Source organism: Phytophthora infestans, genomic scaffold (assembly GCF_000142945.1).
Source record: "Phytophthora infestans T30-4 supercont1.20 genomic scaffold, whole genome shotgun sequence".
In the NCBI taxonomy this organism is placed as follows: Eukaryota; Oomycota; class Peronosporomycetes; order Peronosporales; family Peronosporaceae; genus Phytophthora; species Phytophthora infestans.
The window spans coordinates 818,950-842,634 of NW_003303739.1; the positions used below are offsets into that span (position 1 = coordinate 818,950).

Genomic DNA, 23,685 nt, shown 5'->3' on the forward strand with positions numbered 1-23,685 from the left:
CGTTTCATCCAGCCCTTTGAACTTCGCGAGGTACAAGGCCTTCGCTTTCTCGCGCACATTCACCCGCCGTGGCGGATAGTCTCTCTCTCCCGGGGAGACTGCGCCGCTGCCACTGGAGCGACTGGTAGAGCACGACCGGGACCACCACCGTCTCGGCCGCCGCCGCCCCCAGTTCCCGTCGGCTCCACCGCGACCACTCTGTCTTCGCCATCTCGCGGAGCGTCGTCTCCACCCCGTCCTGCTTCCCGTGATCCGCCAACAGTGCTTCGTCCCGCGCTTGGGTTGCCGCCCGTGCCGCATACTGCCGACACACTTCAGCCCTCGCCGTCAAAGGTGAAGCCAACCAAGCTCAGGTTCATCGGCGTGCGTCCCGTCGATGGCCGGATACCGCTCGTCTCCAGCGTCACCACAACACCGCCACCCGTGTCCACAGTCGTCGGTGCTCTTGGCTGCTGCGTCCCCTTGGCCGTTTCCCGCGCAGCGCTCGAAGATCTCTCCTGCGAAGCCCCACGTCGCTGGGCGTGTTCGTTCCGTTCTGTACTCAACGTCATTATCGGATCTCTGGAATTCAAAATACAATCACCTCGGTAAGCATCTCTTTTCGCTCGTCCCCTGGCACGCTTTGCCCGGAATTGCTCATCCGGCACGGTTCCACAGCTAGGTTCCGTTCCCTCTGTGTCCCTCAGCACACAATAGGCCACAGCTAGGTCCATGCTTCTCTCTTGCGAGGGTTCGTTGGCTAACGCCAAGCCCTCAGCAGCCACAGCTAGATTCTGCCCGGAAGGTGCCTGTCCTGACCACCATGTACCTATGTCTAAAACCTGAGAAATGCTTGGTTCAACACTTTTTTCTCAGCCCAAATGTGAGATTTTATTTTGAACGAAATATGTGGCTTGAAAAACAAGCATATTGCTTGGGTTTACCTCAATAATTGCAATAGTTATTGGTAAACCCAAGCAATATGATATAATATGCTGCAGGGTGCGGAGTAATACCCAGCATATATGCATGTTTTACATTTTACTGTAGGAAATTTACCATACAAAATCCAAGTAAAGTTCCAGCAGAAATAGGGTTAAGAATCCGTGCTTCGGCGCCCCTTTCCTTTATTAGTCTTACTTTCTCACCAATCGGGAAAAAATCTCAACTAAGGGTCGAGCGACCAGCCGCACGATCGGTGTCCTCCCTAGGAAGCCCACCGTTGGCTACCTACTTCTACTGAAAGCGCCTTTTTCTACCCTACTGATGTCGCCTCGCCTCCTTGTCTTCTGTCCTCGCTCGCTTGTCGCGTACGTCCGTCCTCCTTGCAATCTTTGAACGTCACTCAACTTCAACTGCTACCTCCTGTCCTCGGTGGAGCCAGCCTTCTGGCTCGCTCCAGCCACCGCACTGCATCTACAACACTTACACGTCACCGAACTCGCCGATGTCGTCCACGCCATCCTCGACAGTCAGGTCGATCACATCGACCGACCGACCGCTCAAGCTCGTCAAATCCCTGTCGTAGGTCATCCTTCTACAATGATCTCAATTTTACGTACTGGTTTCCGGTGTCTTTAGGATCGAAAATGCTCACAGCGTATTCACTAAAATTGACCCCCACACCAGTGATCCAATTCGTAAATGAACCGGCGTCCTTCTTTCTATTCCTCTGTGACGGGGTCACACAACACCTTGCGCTATGGAAGTTGGCTTCCGAGAGTATACAAACTCTCAGTGAGCGGCAGTTCACAGGTCCCCTTTTACCGAAAGGGAGCGAAGTGACCAATTTAAGGTAAGCTGTAAGCTGAGTATATTTATAGGTAGGCTAAGCTTGAGTTCAATATACAAACTATAAACCACCTATAGAAAAGCAATGTCATCAGCCAAAGGTTGGCCTTGGACGACCTTGGTACCTTGTACCAAATATCCGGAAGTGTGACGTGTCACACTTCATGTAACTAGGGGTACACTTAGGACTACGTACCCCGTTACATTCTCCCCCACTTAAATTCGGTTAGCCGACCAATCAGAATGAAGAAGTGTACGTAACATTTTTTTATTCTCAAAGTCGAAATACATCGACTTGGCCGCGCGAGCGCGGCGGGGGCTCACTTCACAGTTAGAGCCTCGAGCAGCAGTTTGAGCGCTTATCTTCTTGGTCTCCACATCGACCGTTACCATGCCTCGTGGTTTTTGCGAAGAGCGGTGCGAAGACACGCTCCAAGGCTGCTGCCGGAAAGGCGCAAGCCAAGAACACTAAGCCTCACGGCAAAGGACTAAGGTGGCCCCCGAGGCGATAGGCTCAACTGGTGACGCGGCTGTATGCAAGCGAACGAGCAAGCGCCGCAGTCGATTCTTCATGTCATTATCAAACCCACTCAGCCACTCGCAAAATAGTTAGGCAGTCATCCACGCCTTTTTGTTGTTGGGGTAGCTGAACCTTAGTTGCTCACCATTTTTTTATATTTTGTCTTAAAAACATGTCCAATGACGAAGGGCTCGCGCATGTCAGAACCATCAGCATTACAAGCGATAGCAACGGTAATTTGGGGATTGCTCTTATTTGCTTCCTCAATATGACGGCTTGGAATGGGCTTGTCGGGGCACATCTTATAAAACAGACCGGTTTAATCGAAAATATACACGTCCGCAATCGGATATATCTTAATTTCACCGCGTAGCCGCTCTAAATGCTCCTGAATTGAAGAAATATCCACCGATCCGCTCTATTCATGAGCTTGAAAGCTCTTAAACCCGTGTCTGCTCTGAAATGACTGTAGCCATCCGTTTAAGAATACTATGCGCTGGTCTTCCGCCGCCTCCATCTTCTCCAGAAGGCGGACCCTTCGCCTTAACCATGTTTCCGTCCAACATGATTTGGCGCGCCTGACACTGGAGTACCCAGTTTGCAAGGGTCTCGTCGAGCTTGGGGAAGTTCAGTGACCTCGATCGTCGAACATGTTGATCTTCGTCCCGGACGTTGAGGTAGCGATCGCTGTCTTTGAGGATCGCCGAGATGGTTCCTTGTACAGGGTGTTTGATAAGAGCAAACTTTTATCCGACACACTCCGCCGTTTCAGCTATTAATAGCTGTAGTTGGGTGAAGCTCGGGATATTTTGTTTCCACGTGCATTTGTTTCTTTTTGTGCACCTGTGTAAGGTTCCCGGCATGTTTCGCTTTTCTTCTCATCGCGAAATTATGAATGTGGCCTTAAATAGCCCGGCAATGAGCTATTTTTGTATTAGAAGCCCAGGTCTCGAAGAGATAGTGCCTCGGAGTCGTACCATCCTCCTTTATCTGATACATTGCTATATATGATGGTGTCGATAGCAACAGCAATTATTAGCTAGGACAGGATGATATGTACCAGTGCAGAACCAACCCCTTTATAGCATGTTTGTATTAATATTAATCAAGCAGTGTTTACAATAGGATACCAAAAGAGTATACTACTGCATGCTCTGCAGCATACCCTGGCTTTATTCAATATCTACTCCTCCTCCTCCCAGTGTAGCATCGTATCGCACAGGTGCATGGCGAACCGCAAGGATACACTGGTACTGCCCCTGAAACACACGCACAACTCCACTTTGAGAAGAGAACGGCTGCGTTGAAATGAGCGCGGAAGAAGCATCTGCGGCACTATTCCACGAAGTGGCTGTCTTAGGCACATTTAAACTCAGTGTAGCAAGAAAAGAAAGTAAAATTGCTGGTAAACAATTAATGTGGATTCGTGATCATAAGATTTACGTTTACTCGCGCGAGTTAATGTGAGTCGAGGGTCAATTCAGATTACCGCTAATGTGAATATTGGTGAAAGATATCAATGCCGTGACTATCATGATGATACATCTAGCTCACTTTCGGTACTGTCGATTTACTCGGGGTACCGTATTGACCCTTTTAATACGAAGGACGTTCCGGATTATCCGTAATTCTTAACATTTGAGGTAACATATGCCGTAAAATCAGTCCAATATATCATGTATCAAGCCCATTCACATGACACGTGGATTAGAAAATGCATAGGATTGGCTGATGCGGGGAGATGCGCACTTCAAAACCCGTCCAAGAAACCGCTAAATGCGCTCTCTCCTCAAACAGTTACGACTTACTAAAGCAACAATACAACAAGGACTATCATTCAACAAAAAGCTTGTTTTTACTCACCTACTCATTCATCTTCACCAGTCTCACCACCAACCTCAAGTCTACGCTTCTCCACGAACCGAATCTTGTGCTGCATCTCGGGCGGTACGGACATGCCGTTTTTCCAGACCTGGTGCCAGACTTCATTGCACGTGAGAGCATCGCCGCGCTGCAGTCTGCATGCTTTGTTACACAAGGTAATACGAACCTTCTTCACTTTCGAGAAAGCCCCGCAGAAGTAGCTTGTTTTCGAAGCTACAGATACCAGGTCCAGCGTATGCGGAGCACACCTTGCAGAGCCATTGACAGCACTTTCTCTCTATTACCTCCTCAGTCTTCTCAAATTTGTGAGCGCACTGATGGAGCGGCTCCGTTACTAGGTCTACCAAGTCGTCGTACCCCGCAAAGTATTCGCTTGTCTGGTTCAGCAAGGTAATATGGACCTTTCTCATGAACATTGCATGCGTTGGCACGGCCCTCCTGCGGCGCCGCATCGTAAGCTTATGAATGATGAACGCATTCACCATGGCAATATCCACTGAACCTGAGAAAAATGCTGTTTTAATATTTTCTCATGCGGATGGCTCGCTGGATCGAGTACCTCTGGAGGAATTAGCTTTAGCAAGTAGGTTGGATCCAAAATGGAAAAAATAAGTAGGTTGGCTAACCTACTTGTAAGTAGGTATAATTAGGAATAAGAAGTTGAGGGTTAGATCAGATATTAAGACGTATTACAAGACGATGAAGCAGCACAACAAAAAGTCATCGATGTGAGTAGGTTTATTAATCTATCTACGATGTCCGAGCGAGTCGCTTGCCCTGTTTGCGGTCGAGTTCTGTCAGCACATAGCCTCAGAAAGCATGTCGGTCGCCAAGTCTGCCTGGAGCAGCATGACCCGACTCTCAAGGCCCGCCGACTTCAGGAAGCTCGAGCAGCCAAGCTTGCTTACGACCGTCGATTTTCAAGAGCTCGACGTGGGGCTCTCGAGCAGCTTGCGCTGCGGTTGGTCCAGCATCAAGATTCTCCACCCATCCAGGGCTCTACGAGCTCAGTTCCAGAAGCAGTACCAAATCCTGTCGCGGAATTAAGAGAGTCGACACCAACAGAGCCCCCCTCTCCACCGCTTGAAGAACCTCCAGCAACAACAAGATCGCGGCGTGTGCAGCCTGCGGCTGCTGTCATCATCGTAATATCTGATGACGATGATGACATGCCCCGCAGAGACGAGGATACTGCCACCTCCAACAACTGCCCCATTTGCTTGGGTGTCCTTGAGAATCTGGTAACCCCGCCAAATTGCCTACACGCTGCATGCAGAGATTGTATGTCAGCACTTGTCGCCCATGCACTCAGCGAGCAGAACACACCTCTGTGTCCGCAATGCCGTGGGGTTATTCAGATGTAAATTTCCTTGCCTTTTTTTATTTAGCAGATCTCAATTTTAATTTTATAAGAAAATATACATGTACCATTTTGAAATTAAATCTGAAAGCACCAAATATATTAACTGAATAGACATACAATACATAGATTATGAAAATTAATCAATCAGGTTTATATTTTGGGTTTCTAAAAAAATCTAGGTCGTACGATCTTGCTCGGTTATTAATCGTACGATTTCGACCAAAAGTCTCAGCCGTACGAGTCGCACAGTTTAGCCTTTAGTATCTCTTTGGGTACGGCGCTCGAGACCTACTGTGTCATTGCAACTGTAGGTGTTACTGCGGATCCCGGTTTGTGTGATTTGCGTTTGTGCTTCGACAGAGGCCCCGGTTCTCGTCCTCGCTTGCCCAGTTCCTCTGGTTACACATTAACTGCTGGAACGAAGAGATGATCGTCTCGTACAATTCTGCTTGAACTCACGCCCGGAACGAATTGGTGAAAATACGTTGAGCGATAGGTCACAGATGTGTGGTTGTCCCAGTCAAACAATTCAGTAATGTGCATGCCATGATACACGGCCGCTTTTAAGGCGTGAATGCATGGGAATTTTGTGTCTTGCCACCGTCTACATGTGCACGTCTTCTCAACCAAGTTTACCGTTCGCCACAAGTGAACGTGATCCAATCTCTGGCTGACGTCCGTAAAGCGCACCATATATTGGCCGCTCAAACAGGGAAGAATCTTAAGACTTTTTGAAACGGCAAGCATCTTTTTCAGGTTGTCCTTGTGGAATGGTGCCAGCTGGTCGTAAGATATTGAAGAGCTAGCATCGGTCTCCCCATCCTCTGCACAAGCCCCATCGGTATTTGAGTGTTGAAGTTCACCGACATTCTTGATTAAGCGAGTAGTTTCTTTGCGGCGAGATGCGAAGAGTTCTACGACTTTCACGAAGTATTGCTCGAACGCGTTCATTGGGTATGCAGACCGACAAGCATTTCCAAGCCACTGGTTAGCCGATTCCGATAAATTGGAGGTAACCTCGTCATACGTCGGTTGCTCGTATTTTTCGCTGAATGCATACGTGACCCAGTGTTCTTTCATGATCTTACTCAGATACTCGGCTGCTTGAGGGCGTGTATCAGCCAGCTTTGAGCTGTAGAAATCGTAATTTTTCTCGCATTCACTGCGTGCCATCTGAAAAATCAAGGCTCTCTCGCCAGGCGCCAGCGAGGAGGTTTTCTTTTCCACGTTCGTAATGATATGACGAACGCATACGCGATGACCACAACCAGGATACAATTCGGAAACTGCGGACAACAGACCCTTCTGTCGGTCCGATAGGAATGCAGGTTTCCAGGGCTCTCCACCAGATTCACCGATGGCTTCTTTCATGTGCTGTACAAACCAGCGCCAGTTCAGACCATCCTCTTGGTCGACCAATCCCAGCCCGAAAACAATTAAGTGGCCCTTTAAGTCTTTAGCCGTAGCTAGGAGAAACACACCTCGCTTGTTCATTTCCTTTTTAAGGTGAGTTCCATCCAGACCAATGATACGACGGCATGTCTGCAATGCCTTCAAACAGGAACTCGGAAAAAACACGCTCGTTTGAAAACGCCGTTTGAATGTATTTCAAAGCCATAGTGTGAACCAGGATTCTCTGTCGCCACAGCAGACAGATATGACTCCAATTTCTGATAACTTTCTTCCATGTTTCCTTGTAATACATCCGTCAGCTGACGCTTGATCCGGGAAGCGGTCTGACGATTCGATTCAATGTTTTTGCTGAGAAGGAATTCGAGAATAGCTTTACCCTTCACGGATGCCCAGTCGTCGCTGGCCGGAAGCATTTCGCGCTCAACAATTCCGCGGATTGTCGCGAAAGACATATCACGGTTGTGCTGACGCAGACCTGATGTTGCTAGATCACCTTCCACGAATGAATCCCCTTGAAGACCAACGTGGCGGTAGTGGTCGTGAGCTATACACATCTTGGTAACTTTCCATTCGTCTCGAATTCCATACACCGTGATGAAAAATGGACAAGAGGGAGTTGTGCCAGGCGTCAGTTGCTGCTGACCTTTTAACACTTTGCACTCATATCTGGCATTACCCTCCTTCTTCATCTTGCGAAAGCTATTTGTCGCGACACGAATGGAAAACCCAGCTTGACTAGCAAACTCTCGACATCGCTGTAGCAGTACCGCTTTCGTTCCAAATGACTCTGGTGCAACGTTATTCCCTCGATCGACAACGGATCCATACGTCTCAAGGTCGTTTCGTTCCAGACCCACGTTCAAGTTACTTCGTAGTAACCCCAGGTTTCGGAGAATTGAAACATCCTCCAGCTCAACACAACTAACGCGCAACGATTCGTGACGATCAGGTGTGTTGCTCTTGGACTTTGATGCACTCGATTTCTCGGGAGTAGTGGTGCTAGGTACAGTCACATTCAACGGTGCAGGTGTATCGTCTCGACTCCTTGTGTTACATGACGTTAGCTGGTCTCTTGCAGATTTGGGTGACACGTTTGCAGTCTCCGACATTTTGGCTTGGCTAACAGTGCACGTAATCAGTCTTTGCGAGAGCTCAAAAAATGATTAATGAAGGGTCGTGAGCACCTCGTCCTGGCAAGGCGATGGGGTTTAAAAACTGATTAGCCAGGAGAAGTTGCGAAACGGACTGGCTGTAGAACGGTCATGTCTTCTTTTAGCTCGATCAAGTGGACAATGTTTCCTGGGTGTGAGCTCCACTGGAAATACTAGGTAGTACCAACAGTAGCAATAATAAGTATGATCGTACGATTGGGCCTGTGTGGCCTTGTGCGAATCGTACGATATTACTTTTCAGACTTTGATATATGTTCTTAAATTTTAAACGGTCATTCTAAATTTGGTTATTTGGTTTTAGCAATGATGCATTATATTTTTGGTGTCAATCTACTTATTTTTGAAAAACGCACCTACTTATTTTTCCATTTTGGATCCAGCCTACTTGCTAAAGTTAATTCCTCAGTACCTCTGCAGGCGCAACTGGTCGTGCACATCGACCCCTCCCATTGCCTCGTGGTAATCACCAACGAGCTGTGGGTACGGTACTTGGGAGATGGAACCACCTGGCTCTCTACGTGGGACATGAGTGATCTTTGTTAAGCACCGCTTTTCTAAAACAAATCTAACAGGCTTGCTGTCCATCCATGCTAGAGTTACGAACTCGGGGTGATTCTTCCAGACGGCCATACGATACGTTCCTCGTGACATCTTCTTTGGACGCTTTTAGTGCTTGAAATCGATGGTCTTGCACTAGCCCTTGCGGTCTTTGCGAATCGTTCCGACGTGGAAGTGGCCCATACTGAGTAGTTTGTCGGACAGCGGAATTAAAGTAAAGAAATTGTTCGTGCAAACGAGTCGTCGTTTCGGCTGTCCTCGGAGCATGTTGCTTTTTTATTCACAACTGCTCGCTGTGCGACCAAATCCTTGCTAGCGTTTACCTTGCCGCAATACATCTTCAGTCTAAACACACCAGCAGAATTATATTAATGACATCTTGAATACATAAGGGCCTGTGCAGAATAAATAACGGATTCTCCAGATCAAAATTACGACGGACATCGCCTCACACGACGGATATCCGGAACAACGGTATTCATTACCTGGAGCAATACGCTGTGTCGGCGCAACAAGCCATGTAGAACTTTGTTCCCCGCTTGTTGGGCTTGCAAGCATGTACTGCCGCATCGGACTACGGCGGTGCCGCATCGGAACCATCCCCTAGTCAAACGAAATGCGCGCGCCGAGGCGATACCCGCGACAAAATGGCTTCTGCAAAACTTGGATAACAGGATGTAACGGGCGAGGCATTTACTCCGTTACTTGCTTACACTATAGTGTTGAGGAAGCTCGCAATAGGACGACTGAGTCTTAGGTTTAAGGAAAATCAACTCTGACTTTATTTTAGGACCAAGGCCACAGCCCTGGCCACTCAAATACACGTCATAGTCCAATTGGCTAATAATGGGTCTGGCTCCCCGTATATCAGCCAATGGCATGACAGCATTTCAGCACACGCTAGTCGTGTGCTGATGCACCTACTTATGTAAAGAAATCTACCTACTTATGTAATGGAGGGGCCCATTACACAGGACGTATCTTGAATGCTCGATCGTCACTGTCCGGCTGCTTGCGGTTGGTGTTGAAGTGTAGGTAACGGGCTATGTCGTGGAAGCGATCACGGCTCATGAACTGCCGAATGTCTCTCGGGACAGCGCCTTTTCAGTCCGTGTCACCCAGTGGCGACTTAAACTCCCCCGAAGTGGCGCGAGCGACCTGGCGGTAAAGAGTCCAATGATTCTGACAATCTCGTGAGGCTGTGTAGCAGACTTGCGCGCCTGCTTCCTTTTGTACTTCTCCAGTGCTAGCACCCAATCGAAGGAGCGATTTCACTGCGCCGAAGTGTACTTGTTCGCATCTTCTACGCAACAGTGTCCAAAATGTCTCGGCAGTACTGGTTGGTTTCATCTGCAGTCTTCCGCCATAGCTCGTTTGGCAAGAAGAAATAGAAAATCGCCAGTGGGTTTTCTGTATACGCATGCGCAGCGCGAGTAGGACCGGATGGGTCATCATAGAGAGGCATAGCGTCATGCACAACTCGGTCCGCTTGTTCCTCTATATAACGTCCTATTCTTCTGTCTGGAGTTGGTTTAAGTCCTCCTGCGTCAGGTCCAATTCCACTCGTACGTCTTCATCATTTTCCACTCCGGCGTCACCCTCCCTCTCGCCGCTCACACAAGACATTCACTCATCTTCGTCTTCATCTTCGCCTTCATCATTAAAATTGACGCTTCAACATCTTCAGCTTCGAAATTAAGTGCGAACGGTCAGTCTCCGTCGTCAAAGTTGAAATCGGTGAGACATGTTTCAAAAAGCCAGTCTTGCCGTAGCGCGTTAATTAAGTCGTCTGAATAAAAATCATCCAGGGTAATCCCATCAACGATTTCAAGAGGCTCTGGAACACGTCGTGCAGCGGTATCTGGAGCAGCCAGGGTCGTATACTGAACAGGTTGCACAGCAGTATCCGGAATAACATCAGTAGTATTCCGATCAGTGCTATCTGTGCAATACGAAACATTAGTACGGTGATTTCATCTATCACTGGAACAGAAGGTCTTATCGATACGTCGACGCTTTGAGCTTGATCTCGGCGCAGGCACATTCCGCTTGCTTCCAGCTTATGGATGCTGCTCAGATCTTTGTGTATCCGCATTTGGAGTTGAGTTTTTCGCACGCTTCGGCTTGCGTTCGGGATTCTTTGCGTCAGCTGCGGTCACAGTAGGGAAAGGGAATGGACTTTGAGCTGCACTAGGGGGCGCCGCAGCAACTTGATCAGCCCTGGAGGGCGTCATAGCAGCTTGGGTCACAGTGGGAGGCGTTGCAGCAACTTGGGCCGTTCTGGGGGTGTCACATCGACTTGGGCCGCGCTGAAGGGAGCTGTGCAAGGGAGAGCTGGCCCTAATGACAGCCAGCCCTGGCGCCGGCAATATTTCTTTATCCCCTGTAGTATAGAATTGGCTAGAAGGTGTAGCATTTGATACAGCACGGTTACGACGTACCCAGAAAGAAGTCGACACCCTCTTTTCTTTTGAGATTCCCACCCGGTGGCAAGTACCTTCAATCATCACTCAGTCCCAACGGCTTGTAAAACTTCCAACCCTATTTGGTCAGCTCTATCCATATCTGAGAGGAGGGTTTTTCGGTAGCAAACGTGTAGACCTTCATCTTGCAGGTTTGAAGGTCACTTTTTGGGCGCAGATCTCGAAATGAAAAGCTGGGAGCTCTTCTGATCCTTATGCTATCAATCTAACCGATTTATGGAAATACAACGTCTCACTGCTCAGACACGCTACAGCTAGCCTGTCATTATTTATCCAATGCAAATGCATGTATGCGGATTTCGATCGTGATAGATTTGTTGTGGACAATGCGCAATACTTTCACTCCTCAAACTGCATTTCGGAGAATCCGTAATGGTCGGAGTAGAAGGGTTAATAACGGGAACCCCGCATGTGCCTGCATTTCGATATACCGTATTTTGCATGTAGCGAGCCGCACCCCCATATGAGATGCACCTAGATATTGACCAGTCGTATTCGTCTATCTTGAATTGAGGAAATCGCATGTAGAGAGATGCACCATTCCGAAGCCAACCAAGTCTAGCGGCAAAATTTGCGCCGGCAATCGGTCATTTGTCATGACACACACGAAGCCTCGCCCAGTGGGCAGACCACGTGTCGGTGGTAAGGGACGCCACCAGACCAAGCTCACGGTCAAAAGCAGCTCACGGTGTAGAAGAAGCTAGAAATCCTGTTGTTTTGGGAAAATGCTCCTCTTCCTAAAATGCGTCATACAATTGATCAGTTTTGGCACGATCTAAATCCTGATTATTACAACTCAAAGCGCACTATGATTCAGCGGAGAAAACAAAGCTAAGGTCAGCATTGAAGAAGAATTAAGGTGGCTATCAAAAGGTAAGGAAGTTAGGCTTAGGAACGATTCTGATTGAGGAGGTAGAACTAGAGATTGTGGAGTGGATGAACTGCTTAAAGGAAGAGGGTGTACCAGTATCGCCTCGAATGCTAGCGATTCAAGCGCGTCAGACTGCCATGGAAGCTGGTATCAACACGTTTATAGCTTCAGATAAGTGGATTAAGGGATGTGCCGATGGGTGTGCAGCAGTTGGGAAGCTCTGAGCGCTAAAACCATCCATAAATGGGTACAAGAAGTGCGACTTGCGTCTCGACACCGACTGCCTTGCGGCTGCGTCTTTGGTGGAGGAGTTGCAGCGACTATCGTTAGTAGGGTCAAGTATTGACGAAGATCAAGATTTTGATAGATGGCTCGCCGCAGAGGAGGATGGCAACATGAGTGTTGATATAGCCGTCGTGTAAATACACTTTTTCTAAAGGAAAAATGGTTCCTGTATAATTTGATTGTCTCTATTGAATATGTATTTATCCAGGTTTGATTTGCTTCTCTACATGCGAAATACGGTACATGTGTATCCAGTTGCTCTAAAGAGCAGAGCAACTGGATATACATGTAACACGCTAACCCGTCTCTTAGGATCCTGGATCCAGCCACCAGAGGAAGACACTCCTGCGGCCATTGCAGACTATCAAAACTGCATGCAGACACTGGAACTGGAGTCGAATAGCTGGACAGTGAAGAAAGAGTGGTTGCTTGAGCTACCGGGGGAATTGCCGCAGCCGAGGCAAAGATGGACACCGGAACAACAGCGCTTCTGGGCAACGTTCGCTTGGACTTCGAACCCATGGATCCGGGATAAGGAGGGCCGCATGCTCGAGGCGATCAAATTTTCAAAGATTGAAGACTGCCAGATAGCGGATCTCCGCATTACACGGACCGGCAAGACGACATTTTCTTTCCGGATTCCCACAAAAGGACCTAAGCCACACCAAGAGGCTAAGCTTCGCCGCTGGGCGTTAGCTATTCTCCTGAACTCACCGCGCCTGCGAGTGGGTGAAGTCATGCAAGTCCAGCCGGATCTGGAGCTGAGGCATCCGCCACAGCTGCAGCATGAGTATCAGTGGCGTGTCATTGGGGAAGGACAGGCATTGGGAACGCTCGTCAGACCTCAGAAGCAACAGCATGGAACGATCGTATTGGTGCAACGAAGTGATGGAATTCACTGGGAGGTAGGAACGGTGACCCAGGACAATGCAGTGACGACCCAGGACAGGAGGAGGCTAGAACACCAGCAGCAGACGACGAGCATCGTCTTTTACGCGCATCCGGCACTGCATCGGTTCCCTTGGCAGGTACCAGACACTATAGCCAACCGACACGTACTCCAAGCGATTAAGAAACAGCCATACAAACGATATCGCGGCTCGGGGAGCGAGATCACAACGGTGCTGGCGGGCCTTCAGGCAACAGTGGCTACGAGCACATGGCAAAGAGCAGCGATGAGTCAAAGGCCGGCGCAGCTCTGGGCTCACTCCAATGAGCTCACTGAATACCAAGTCTGGGTCAATTACCGCCTCACGGTAAGACAGCTCAACCTGTTCCACGCCGATAGGCCACGCGACAACTGCTGTAGACAGCTACCGGCTTGCCCAAAGGAGAAAGAAACGCTGGAACATCTCTTCTGGGACTGCCCGTGCGCGCAGGCGTGCTGGCGCAAACTGATCCAGCACTGGACGGGGGAACGCTGGGCAGATCAAGAGCTAGGGCGCTTTCAGCCCAACTGTGCTAGTCGTCAGGCGCCGCCCCTATCAGCGACCATGAGAACGAGCATCCGGAGCTCATTCCCTGATGAGGTGCCAGAGTATACGGAAGAATGGAGGCGTATGTGGAGAATCACCAGTAGCATCTGCAGCACGAATCTGTGGATGCTGAGAAACAGGACCATCTTCCAACAGGAGAAGACGACGGAGGAACTGAGTGTTAAGGCATTCTGGAGCATCGCAATGCGGCAACTCACAGCAATTGCACGACGAGAACAACGCAAACCAGAAACACAAGAAAAAGGAACACGACTACGAATCTGTCAAGCCGCTTTGGCGAGTCGGCCTCGAGAGCATCCACCGCGGGTGGTGAGTCCCGTACAACCACCGGACCTTTCCAAAGAACCGGCGTTGCTAACCAGACTTAGGACAACACAGACATCTAGTCGCTAATATGCCAAATAGATAAGTCTGCCTCTCTCTATCCAGTTGCTCTAAAGATTTGAAGTCCTCATAAACAATTTGAGTTCAATAAGGGCGATCTGTGAAAAAGTTTGGGGGTCCTCCCTATTTCGCACAACAGTATACTGGGGGACCCAAATCCCAAGTAACTCCCCTTGTGTCAATAGTCACTCACCGAACGGATAAATTATAAGTACTATTTACATGAACTTGTCTACAAGTTATGGCTACATCATGTTAGCAACCAGCTCCACCATTGATACGGATGCATGCAGTGCCGGGAATAAAAGTCATGATCGATATCGAGAACGAATACAAAAAGAGAATGGCGGCAAATGACACGATAGCAGCACTCGCACACTTGGTGTATCCGCCGTAGCTTCGTAGTTGTTGTGTATCCAGTTTTTGTCGTGGCAGAAAGAAGAGCCCACACATCGAAAGCGCGTTGATGCCGTAGTTGAGAAGCAACGCTTTGAGGACATCAATACGCGCAGCAGGAGTGTCGGCCGCCACTTCAGCGACATCATAGAAGTTGCTGCCTTCAAACAACCCGACCGAGTTGGTCTGCACAAAGATACCCACCAAGAAGTACAGTGACATCGTGAGGCCTACCATCGCTCCTTCCGAGCCTTTTTGGATTATCTCCGTCAGTGGGACCACACTGCCGATCCAGCCGATTGCAAAAGATGCACTGCTGAACAGGGTCATTAGTCGGTAGAACAACCGCTCTCGAATGATGTCTTGACTTACGAGAACCGACACGATCCACTGAGGTAGAATGAGCAGGAGGGGGCAGGCAGCGTAGAACGAGCGCCACGGTCGATTCATGAAGTGGTACCGCCACACTACACCTTTGCCCGTCCAAACAGAGAATAGTTTCAAGCAAAGTGGACAATATGTTTTTGATTATTACAAATATCTGATTACGGGATCAAAATTACCAGTGAATCAGAGAATAATCTCATTCAAACCGAGACGACACAGTGAGCTACTTCCCATAGACCATGTCTTTCATCTCCTCGGCCGCGTTCACCGCATCGCGAGCGTGAAGCTCCATCTTCGTCACTAACGTAGGTGTTATATACTTCATACTCGATTCTGCAGCCTTCTCTAAGAAGCGCATAGTGCGCTCCTTGATCGTTATTGGGGTGCCGTCTTCTTCCACCATGTTACTCCGGTCGCAGATCTCTTCGCGGTACAAGGCTAGGTATCCCTTGATTCGAGCTTTTAAAACGGAGAAGCAACCCTCAATTGGGTTGCACATCGGTGAGTAGGGTCCGAGTCGTAGGAGTACGAGGTCGTCACGTGCTTCGACACGTTCTTCGGTTTGGCGGTGAGCGGGGGCATTATCCAGGACAATAATGACCTTCTTCCCAGCGAAGCTGTCATGAAACACGGAGGATGCCTTAACCGTCCGGTAGATTTCCTCAATGAAAGCTGCATTCTGCTCCATTCGGATGCTTCCCCTCTCCAGACGGTGGAGAACCACACCCATGGCCGAGCTTACAGCGCACTGGACTTGCAAGTTTGCACCCTTGGACGGCGGCACCACGAGCGTTGCACGCTCACCTCTCCGTGCACGTCCTCGACCTCGCGTACAGTAAACGTTGTATTTAGTCTCATCGAAATAGATTATACAGTCACCGTTCTTTTGATGGTCCTTCAGCGATTTTGCGAACTTCTGCCGCTTGGTCTTGTTGATCTCGCTGTTGCATGTCATGGGCTCAATGCGTGTTTGTTTGACGGTGAGCAGCATGCCGAGCAAGTGGCGGCTGATCGTTGAAGTGGAGACCCGCACGTTCGTATCTAAAAAGAGCATCGTGCGCATAGCTTCCAGGGTGAAGGTGCAATTATCGTCAAGATATTCCTCCAGCTTGGACTTTGCTTCTGGTGTCATCTTCACAGTTCTACCACGAGCTCCACCGCGCGGTAGGTCTTCTACGCGTCCTGTGGCTACAGTGCGGTATGCCACCGCACGCGATATGCCGTTATTGGCGGCCACCTAAAGCCAGTCAGCGCGTCCCGCGCGATGGGCAGCTAGGACACGGAGCTTCTCAGCGGGGGATTGCTTGCGGAGGAGTGGTTGGAAGGGCATTCGTCTGAAGAGGTGATTTGAAAAGTGAACTGCTTCAGGCGATGGTTTGCTTCAGGCGAGGTTTTCGCGCGCATTTTGGCGCCAACGCACCCTCACCACCCCTTCACGAATGATTCCAGTCATCGCCTTTCCTTGTCTCGCTTTGGATGAGATCTTTCTCTGTTTGTTTGTCGATTACCTTTACTAAAGTTAAAATTTGTACTATAAAAACCAAATTGTCCACTTTGCTTGAAATTATTCTCTGTTTGGACGGGCAAAGGTGTAGTATTGTCACGATCGTTGCACCATAGTACATCAGCTGCTGCACAAACTGGTTGTCTCCGCTTGCTCCAGCCCACACGCCAATGATCACAGCCGGTCCACTGAAGGAAATCTGATTAAAAAGCGTGAAGAAGCACTGAAATGCCAGCACGCTCCACACGGCCTGCTGCATAATTCTCCACAAGATCTGACCGCGAGTCTTCACCGTCGTCGATAGCGAGTAGCGTTTTTCGTCCCAAAATTTGCAGATCAGAGGAACCGGCAGCATGATAATAAAGCCGAAGACGGTCAATGCCGTCGTCTGGTACTGTAAGACGCTGTAGAAGTAGCAGACAACCGCACGACGTACACACACGCGTCGGTGATGATGTACACGACGCACCGGAAGACCAAGTACATCGCTAGAAATGAGCCACGCAGACCCAATGGCTCGCGCTGAGCTAGCTCGATCACACGCGTGTGGATACCAACGTACATGATGATGTTTCCCGTACTGGCAAACGCCGCAAACGCGATGACGAGAACAGCCAACCCTGTTCCAGCAGTCCCCGACTCGAACGACTCAGCATACGCATTCAACACAGCGAGAAACCAGATACTCGCGACAGAGGTCACCAAACCGACGAGTGTATACGCCTTGCGGCGAAGACCCAAGATCGGGTAGCAATCCGACAGCAACCCGAACAAGAAACTCAAGATCAGTGGCATTGACGTCAAACGCTGAGAGGCTGCGAGCTCTGCTGGAGTCAAGCCGAAGTGTCGTTTCAGCATGGGTTGGACGGCACTACACCTTTGCCAATCCAAACTGGTGGTAGTGTAAACCAAAACGGAGTGAAGTAACCGAAGTAACATCTAAATTTGAGGAAAAATTTTACAAAATTAGCTTTTAGAGCAATGTAGATTTAGTGTAGTGCAAACTGGCAAGAACGCGAGTGACACATCCAGCAATACGAACTACGGGCGCGCTGCGGACTGGATAACACACAAAGATTTAAGGGGACGTGAACCTGCGTATGGGCGCCAGAACACGAGAGTGTGGGTGCACACAGTGACCTCTCAGCTTGTACAGCCTGCATAATTATCGATAGAGGGACCAAGACGGCCAGCAATCCGATTAGATAGAGTACACCAAGGATGAGAGCTTTGGGCTGCGCTTGCAGATGTTAACCGGCCGTGGGGAATGGAAGGAGAGGGGTTGCAGCTCTGAGTTTGCGTCTCAAAAACGGCGCATCAGCGATTGACGTGCCATCAAGCGCTCGTGTTGGGGCTCCTTGCCTGGACGGTCAGCGTTAATAGGAGTTCGTACACTGATAACGGCGTCCGGTGCGGGGCGCTCGTGGCTATAGCCAATGCACTAATGTAATGTACGTGGTGCATGTGCAGTACTGTAGAAGACAAGATACTATTATCGAGGCGACCATCGAACAAGATATACTTTATCATTTTGCTTTACACTAAATCCGTATTGGTCTGGATTAATTTTGGGGATTTCTAATTTTTTAAAAAAATAATAAGGGACACTCCGTTTTGGTTTACACTACCACCAGTTTGGATTGGCAAAGGTGTAGTAAGGCACTCGATTGCGAATGTGGACGAGAACGTCGCTGCGATGAGACCGACGCAGTATCTTGAGAAAAATTTATAGGCACCGCCCTTGCGTAGTCCACCATAGATCTCAGCGTTATAGAGCGGCTGGCCTGCACCAGTTTCCAGAACTGAAGTTTCCGCATCTCGAATAGCAGAAACGGTTTGTAGCGGCACTCCGTCGGCTTCTCTGAGATCGAATGAAGGCGATTATAGGTGCTTGAAGTCCATCTTGAGCTCCATTGAAGGCGTCGCCTTAATCGTGGAGCGACGAAGACGCCCTGTTAAGTCGACGACTAGTACCTCCTCCGTTTTGAAGCGGTGGGCAACTTGAGCGTTTTTCGATCCGCTGCAAGTTGTTAAATGAACTTCACTTTGAATGCATGATGGTATCTCCTACCCACGTGCGGTGTTGTAGTGAATCTACTGCTCAGCTGATAGATCTTATCTGACAGATATCTGGCTCGCTCTACCACGCTGACGCAATGTAGTTGACAGCTGGGCGTTCGCAGTATGGATTCCATACTATGGAATGACAAACAAAATCTCATGAAGCGAGCGAAGTTTGCCCATACGAAACCAGCCTGAGTAACTTAAGATGGAAAGCGTCGCCTTACCAACATAAGATCTCAGTTGTCAAGCATAAGAACTTGACCAGGGATCAGATTGTTCTGCCTCCTTGCGTTACCAGCATATGACCACTGCTACGATGTAGGTGAGCGCAGCTTCTGTTAGACAACAAACAACAGCAAAAATGACTTGCCGTCTACTGAAGTATTTTATTTTTATCGTTCAGCAATCCAGCATTTTTGTCCAAGTTTTGTTAGCCTCAAGTTGTTCAGATTTGCAATACAAAGATGTCAACGCCACTTTATGATCTTTCATCACTACCGTTTTTTAGTTGAGGTTTATCTCTTCAATTATCGCTATCTTTTCATAAATACTGCTTAGCAGCCATCGCCACCAACGAGGGTGAGGCATGAGGTGGATGGGATGAGCGACATCAAGGTGACCACGAGCGAGTAGATGAAGAGCACGAGACAGACGGCGAGGATCCCGCCACTCGCAGCCTTGGTGAACCCTCCATACATGCGCAGCTGCTGGGCATCGAGCTTTTGCGAGGGCAGGAATAAGAGTCCTACCCACGCCAAGGCGTTGAGTGCGAAGTTGAGGAACAGCGATAACAGCACATCCCAGCGTGCATCGGACGTGTCTACGGCCACTTCGCTCGCGCTGAAGTAGTTGGAGCCCTGGAACGCACCGTACGCGTTGGTGTCGACGAAGATATTGACACAACGCTGCAGGGTCAGTGTGAGACCCACGAGCGCACCTTCGGATCCTTCTTGCACAATCTCCGTCACGGGGACGATGGTGTTCAAGAGGCCAATACCATCGGCCACGTATGTTAGCGAGTAGAAGACGCGGTAGAAGTAGCGGTCGCGAGCCACATCGAGCGCCACCATGAGCGACACGAAAAGGTTGGGCAGGATCTGGAAAGCCGGCGCCAACGCAAAGAAGATCGGCCAGAGACGGTTGAGGAACAGATACCGCCACAGCAACATGATGCCGATCATGACAAAGTCCTGGATGGTCTTGACCAGCAGCGAGTTGTCGCCACTGGCACCTGCCCACTGTCTAATTACACTGTTCGAGTCTCCGAACTTGATGCCTAAGAACAGTGTGAAGAACCAGATGAACGCGAGAATGCGCCACACCGCCTTCTGCTGCATGATCTTCCACAGGATCTGACTGCGGATCTTCATGGACGTGTTGAGCGAGTATACCTCTTCGTTCCAATAGCGAAACACCAGCGGTAGGGGCAGGATAGAGATCACTCCCAATACAATCATAGCTGCAGACACTGAGATGTTGGGTTCGGATCCTGTTCCCAGGGCCAGGAACGACAGCACCGACGTAAAGATCGACACGAAGCGACGGAAGATTAAGTACGACACTTGAATGGCGCCTCGGTCACGCAGAGACTCGCGCTGTGAGTACTCGATCACACGCGTGTGTACACAAACGTAGGTGATGATGCAGCCGATACTGGCCAGTGCTACAAGCACTAAGGCCAGCACTACGATCCCATTACTTGCGGTCGAGTCACTGCCCAAATAGGCACTCACACCGGCGATCGCGAACACTGCGACGGCGTTGATAATGCACCCGAGGATCATGTAGCCTTTGCGACGCAGACCCATGATCGGGTAGCAATCGGATAGTAGACCCACGACGAAACTCAGCGCCATGGGCATCTGGATGAGTCGCTCCACTGCGACGATCTCGGAAGACGAGAGTCCCAACTGGGTGTTGTACATGGGCTGCACCAGCACCACCAGCGCCTGATACGACAGCATGGACGTGAAGGTGGCGGCCACGAGACCGAGACACTCCATGGACAGGAAGTCCACGGCGCCTCCTTTGCGCAGACTACCGTACATCTCGTGGTTGTAGAACTGCTCGCCTGCCACGAACCGCCCGTCCTGGTCATCGAACGACATGCCGCTCGCGTTAAAGTCCAGCGGCGAGTCGAACGTGGCGAAGTCCATCCTGGCTGGAGGCGGCTGCGGCACCATCCCGTTCACCGTCTTAGGGTCGTAGTCCGGGTCGTACATGGCTCTCGAGCAGGTATCTGGCGACTAGACGGAATGTCCGCGAGTGGAGAGCGCGTTACCACGAGTACGACGCACGACTACCGGCGCCGACCCAATCGCGAAATGAGGGAGGAAGTCAGCACAGCACGGCCACCCGTCAAGCGAAGGATAAAGTGGAGGTCTCTTGTCTGTACCGTTGAACTGGCTGCGGAGTGGCGACTTCGGTGACTGACAACCAGGAGAGGCGAGTTCATCGTCGAGGCTGTGTGCTGCGAGTCCACTTGAGGCCGGTCTATGGAGACTGGAGCCCAAGCGTACGTAATGTGTAGAGTCCAGGCGAGGGTGTTCGAACTCAGCAAATACATGTACTATTTGCTGATTTGCCAAATAGACATTCGCGTGCCACGCGCCATGTTGGTCACAGCAGTGTATTTGAGCGCTGGAAGGGAGTCGGCGCAACAGACTCTGCAGAGTCCACCTTAGCGTAGGTCATGCATCTGCGACCGTGACCTACGTGGAGCTGTGGAGGGTTCTCAACGGAGACCGTGCGCATTTCGGGGTGGAAGAACGTAACGAACAGCTGGTAGCGGAATGGGCTTCATCTCGGTTCGTGACTCACGAGGTCCTCACGATTCGTGAGGACATGACCGCTTTATTTGATGCGAGTTGCACACGCACTCGAGGTCACGAGCCTCGAATCAAGGCTTGAAGTGGCAAGAAGCTGCAATTCCTGACAGCATGCCAGTTTCGAATCGAAGTCTTGCGTTGTCGCGTTGTTTTGGGAAAATGAGGATAAGATAACGGGAGAAACTGAACGTGGTACAGTACAGTATCCATACTGTCTTGGAGTCATCCGATGAAAGCCAACCTCGATGTCGTTGACGCATTTGGCAACACCACTGTACATGTGCATGTAAAATACATCTTCGTTTGACTGCAATGCCAAGAAGAGGTTAGTCAACACAAATACGTTGAGGCTTTGAGCTAAGGTCGACGTAACCTCGGCAGCTTTGAAGGTTACGTACGTACATGAAGTTGCTTTATTTGACTGGGGCCAGTTTACAATGTGTAATCTTACTGGCCTGCTGAGGCAGAAGAGTCCACTGACTCCGTCTTCTCCTCACACGCACCAAAATGACATCCAACAGGCCAAAAACGACCACCGCAGATAGCAAACTCGACGAGAAGAGCGCGGACGAAGCTTCAGCAGTCTCGCTTTGAACAGTAGCAGCCTCGTGCTCCTCCGCGTCCTCCGTTGTTGTTTCTGTACTTACCGCTTCCTCCGTCGCAGTCTCCTCCACCTTCACTGCTGCTGCTGCTTCGGTGTAAGCTTCTTCACCAACGTTAGCTGATGTGTTAGGCGGTCTCGCTGCTGTATCAATGGACTCCTCACACGCGACTCCCTCCCAGAGCTTCGGATCCGACATGAACGTGGCGTCTCCAGGGTGCGAGACGCCCTCCGTCCAGCGCACCTTGGGATTCTTCCTGAACACGAACTCGCAGCACGGATCGCCCAGTTCCTGTCCGTTCGTCTGACCGTCGCCATCCGAGTCCTTCATGCAGAACTCTTTTGTCCAGTGGAAGTCAGCATCGATCATGTCCATGCCAAACTCGTTCATCGGCCCAGCCAGCTTCGGGTCCAGGTGCCCCAGCGCCGTCACGCCCGGAACCTTGTTGCCATTCGGTACTCGCATTGCGTACATGGAGTAACGTACCGCCTGTGGTATTGTAAGCGCCGCAAACACCACGGTTGCGCCGATGAACACGTGCATCGCTTCTATCCAATAGCTGTGCGTGCCGAGCTTCGTATTCTGCTGCAAGATTTATTATAATTGCATTGTCACTAGATACGTGGCACTGCGCGTAAAGACACGCTGATAGTGAGCCAAGAAACGGACGCACGATAATACTGCGGACAACAGCCACGATGCGCTCAGCGCCTTGCTCCGAGCCAATTAACAACACGAATATGTATTGCTGTGCACCAGGGCGGAGTGCGTTAACGCGTATGTACATTAAAATACTGCAGCCCAGCGACGTCCAACACTTCTACAGTCCTTTGCGCGGTGCTCTAAACGGGGCCTCTCCGCTTCTGACGGAAGATCGGCAGACTGCGCGAGCGACGTCCCGACCGCATGACCACGACGTAGATGGCCATAACCGTCAGCGCTATAGCCGACATCATCACAGACGCATGCAATGCCGGCGCACCGGCTGCCAGCTTTGTCTCCTGTTGCGTCCCCAGTTCGTCCTGTACGGCGGCCTGCATTACGGTCTCTACCTTTTCTTCTGCAACCTCCGGCTCCGCAGCTTCAGCCTCCGTTGCTTCGGGTTCCAGTTCCTCTGTAACCACAGGTTCTACTGCGTCAGCCCCGCACACGATACCCTCCCAAAGCTTCGGGTCCGACTTGAGCTCGGGATCTCCAGGATGCGAGACTCCCTCAGTCCATCGCACTTTCTCGTTCGCGCGGAATTCGAACTCGCAGCACGGATCACCTAGCTCCTGGCCGTTAGTTTGTCCGTCACCGTCCGAGTCCTTCTCGCAAAATTTCTTGTTCCACTTGAACATTGCCTCAATAAAGTCCAAACCGAAGTCATTGTTCGGCCCGCCACCTGCCCGTTCGTGTCCAATAGCTTCCACCCCCGGAACGTTGCCTCCATTCGGCACCTTCTTCTGAAACATCTTGTACGCCTCCGACTCGGGTGTAGTTGAAAGACACAACGCCGCGCACACGGCGACAGCGTAGACCAAACGCGAACGTAGCACGCCCATGATTCCTCCGGTATGGGAAATTAAGGTACGGCAGAAATCAATACACTGAACCCAAATCGATTCAATCAGGTCCTTCTAGTTTTTGTATAAATTTGGACAGGAGTATCTTGAAGGAACATCACTCTGTCAATTCCGCACTGAAGTGAAAAAGTACGGGGCGC

The 23,685-nt window shown here is 50.1% G+C and overlaps 5 protein-coding genes across 5 annotated transcripts; all 5 read right to left on the bottom strand.

Moving 5' to 3' along the window:
• Positions 1-14,454: 14,454 nt before the first annotated feature.
• On the bottom strand, positions 14,455-15,045 carry PITG_10719 (uncharacterized protein; the record flags this gene model as incomplete). The annotated part of the gene is made up of 1 exon (XM_002901510.1): positions 14,455-15,045. The coding sequence occupies one exon, from the start codon at positions 15,043-15,045 to the stop codon at positions 14,455-14,457; it is 591 nt and encodes a 196-aa protein (XP_002901556.1).
• A 1,816-nt stretch (positions 15,046-16,861) lies between these two features.
• PITG_10720 (uncharacterized protein) lies at positions 16,862-17,281 on the bottom strand (the record flags this gene model as incomplete). The annotated part of the gene is made up of 1 exon (XM_002901511.1): positions 16,862-17,281. One exon carries the CDS (start codon positions 17,279-17,281, stop codon positions 16,862-16,864), a length of 420 nt encoding a protein of 139 aa, XP_002901557.1.
• Positions 17,282-19,065: 1,784 nt separating this feature from the next.
• On the bottom strand, positions 19,066-20,772 carry PITG_10721 (uncharacterized protein; the record flags this gene model as incomplete). Its single annotated transcript, XM_002901512.1, has 1 exon — positions 19,066-20,772. One exon carries the CDS (start codon positions 20,770-20,772, stop codon positions 19,105-19,107), a length of 1,668 nt encoding a protein of 555 aa, XP_002901558.1.
• Positions 20,773-21,119: 347 nt separating this feature from the next.
• Positions 21,120-22,566, bottom strand: PITG_10722 (uncharacterized protein; the record flags this gene model as incomplete). Its single annotated transcript, XM_002901513.1, has 3 exons — positions 21,120-21,216; positions 21,591-21,685; positions 21,882-22,566. The coding sequence occupies 3 exons, from the start codon at positions 22,521-22,523 to the stop codon at positions 21,120-21,122; spliced, it is 834 nt and encodes a 277-aa protein (XP_002901559.1).
• A 256-nt stretch (positions 22,567-22,822) lies between these two features.
• PITG_10723 (uncharacterized protein) lies at positions 22,823-23,524 on the bottom strand (the record flags this gene model as incomplete). Its single annotated transcript, XM_002901514.1, has 3 exons — positions 22,823-22,972; positions 23,048-23,434; positions 23,519-23,524. 3 exons carry the CDS (start codon positions 23,522-23,524, stop codon positions 22,823-22,825), a joined length of 543 nt encoding a protein of 180 aa, XP_002901560.1.
• Positions 23,525-23,685: the final 161 nt, after the last annotated feature.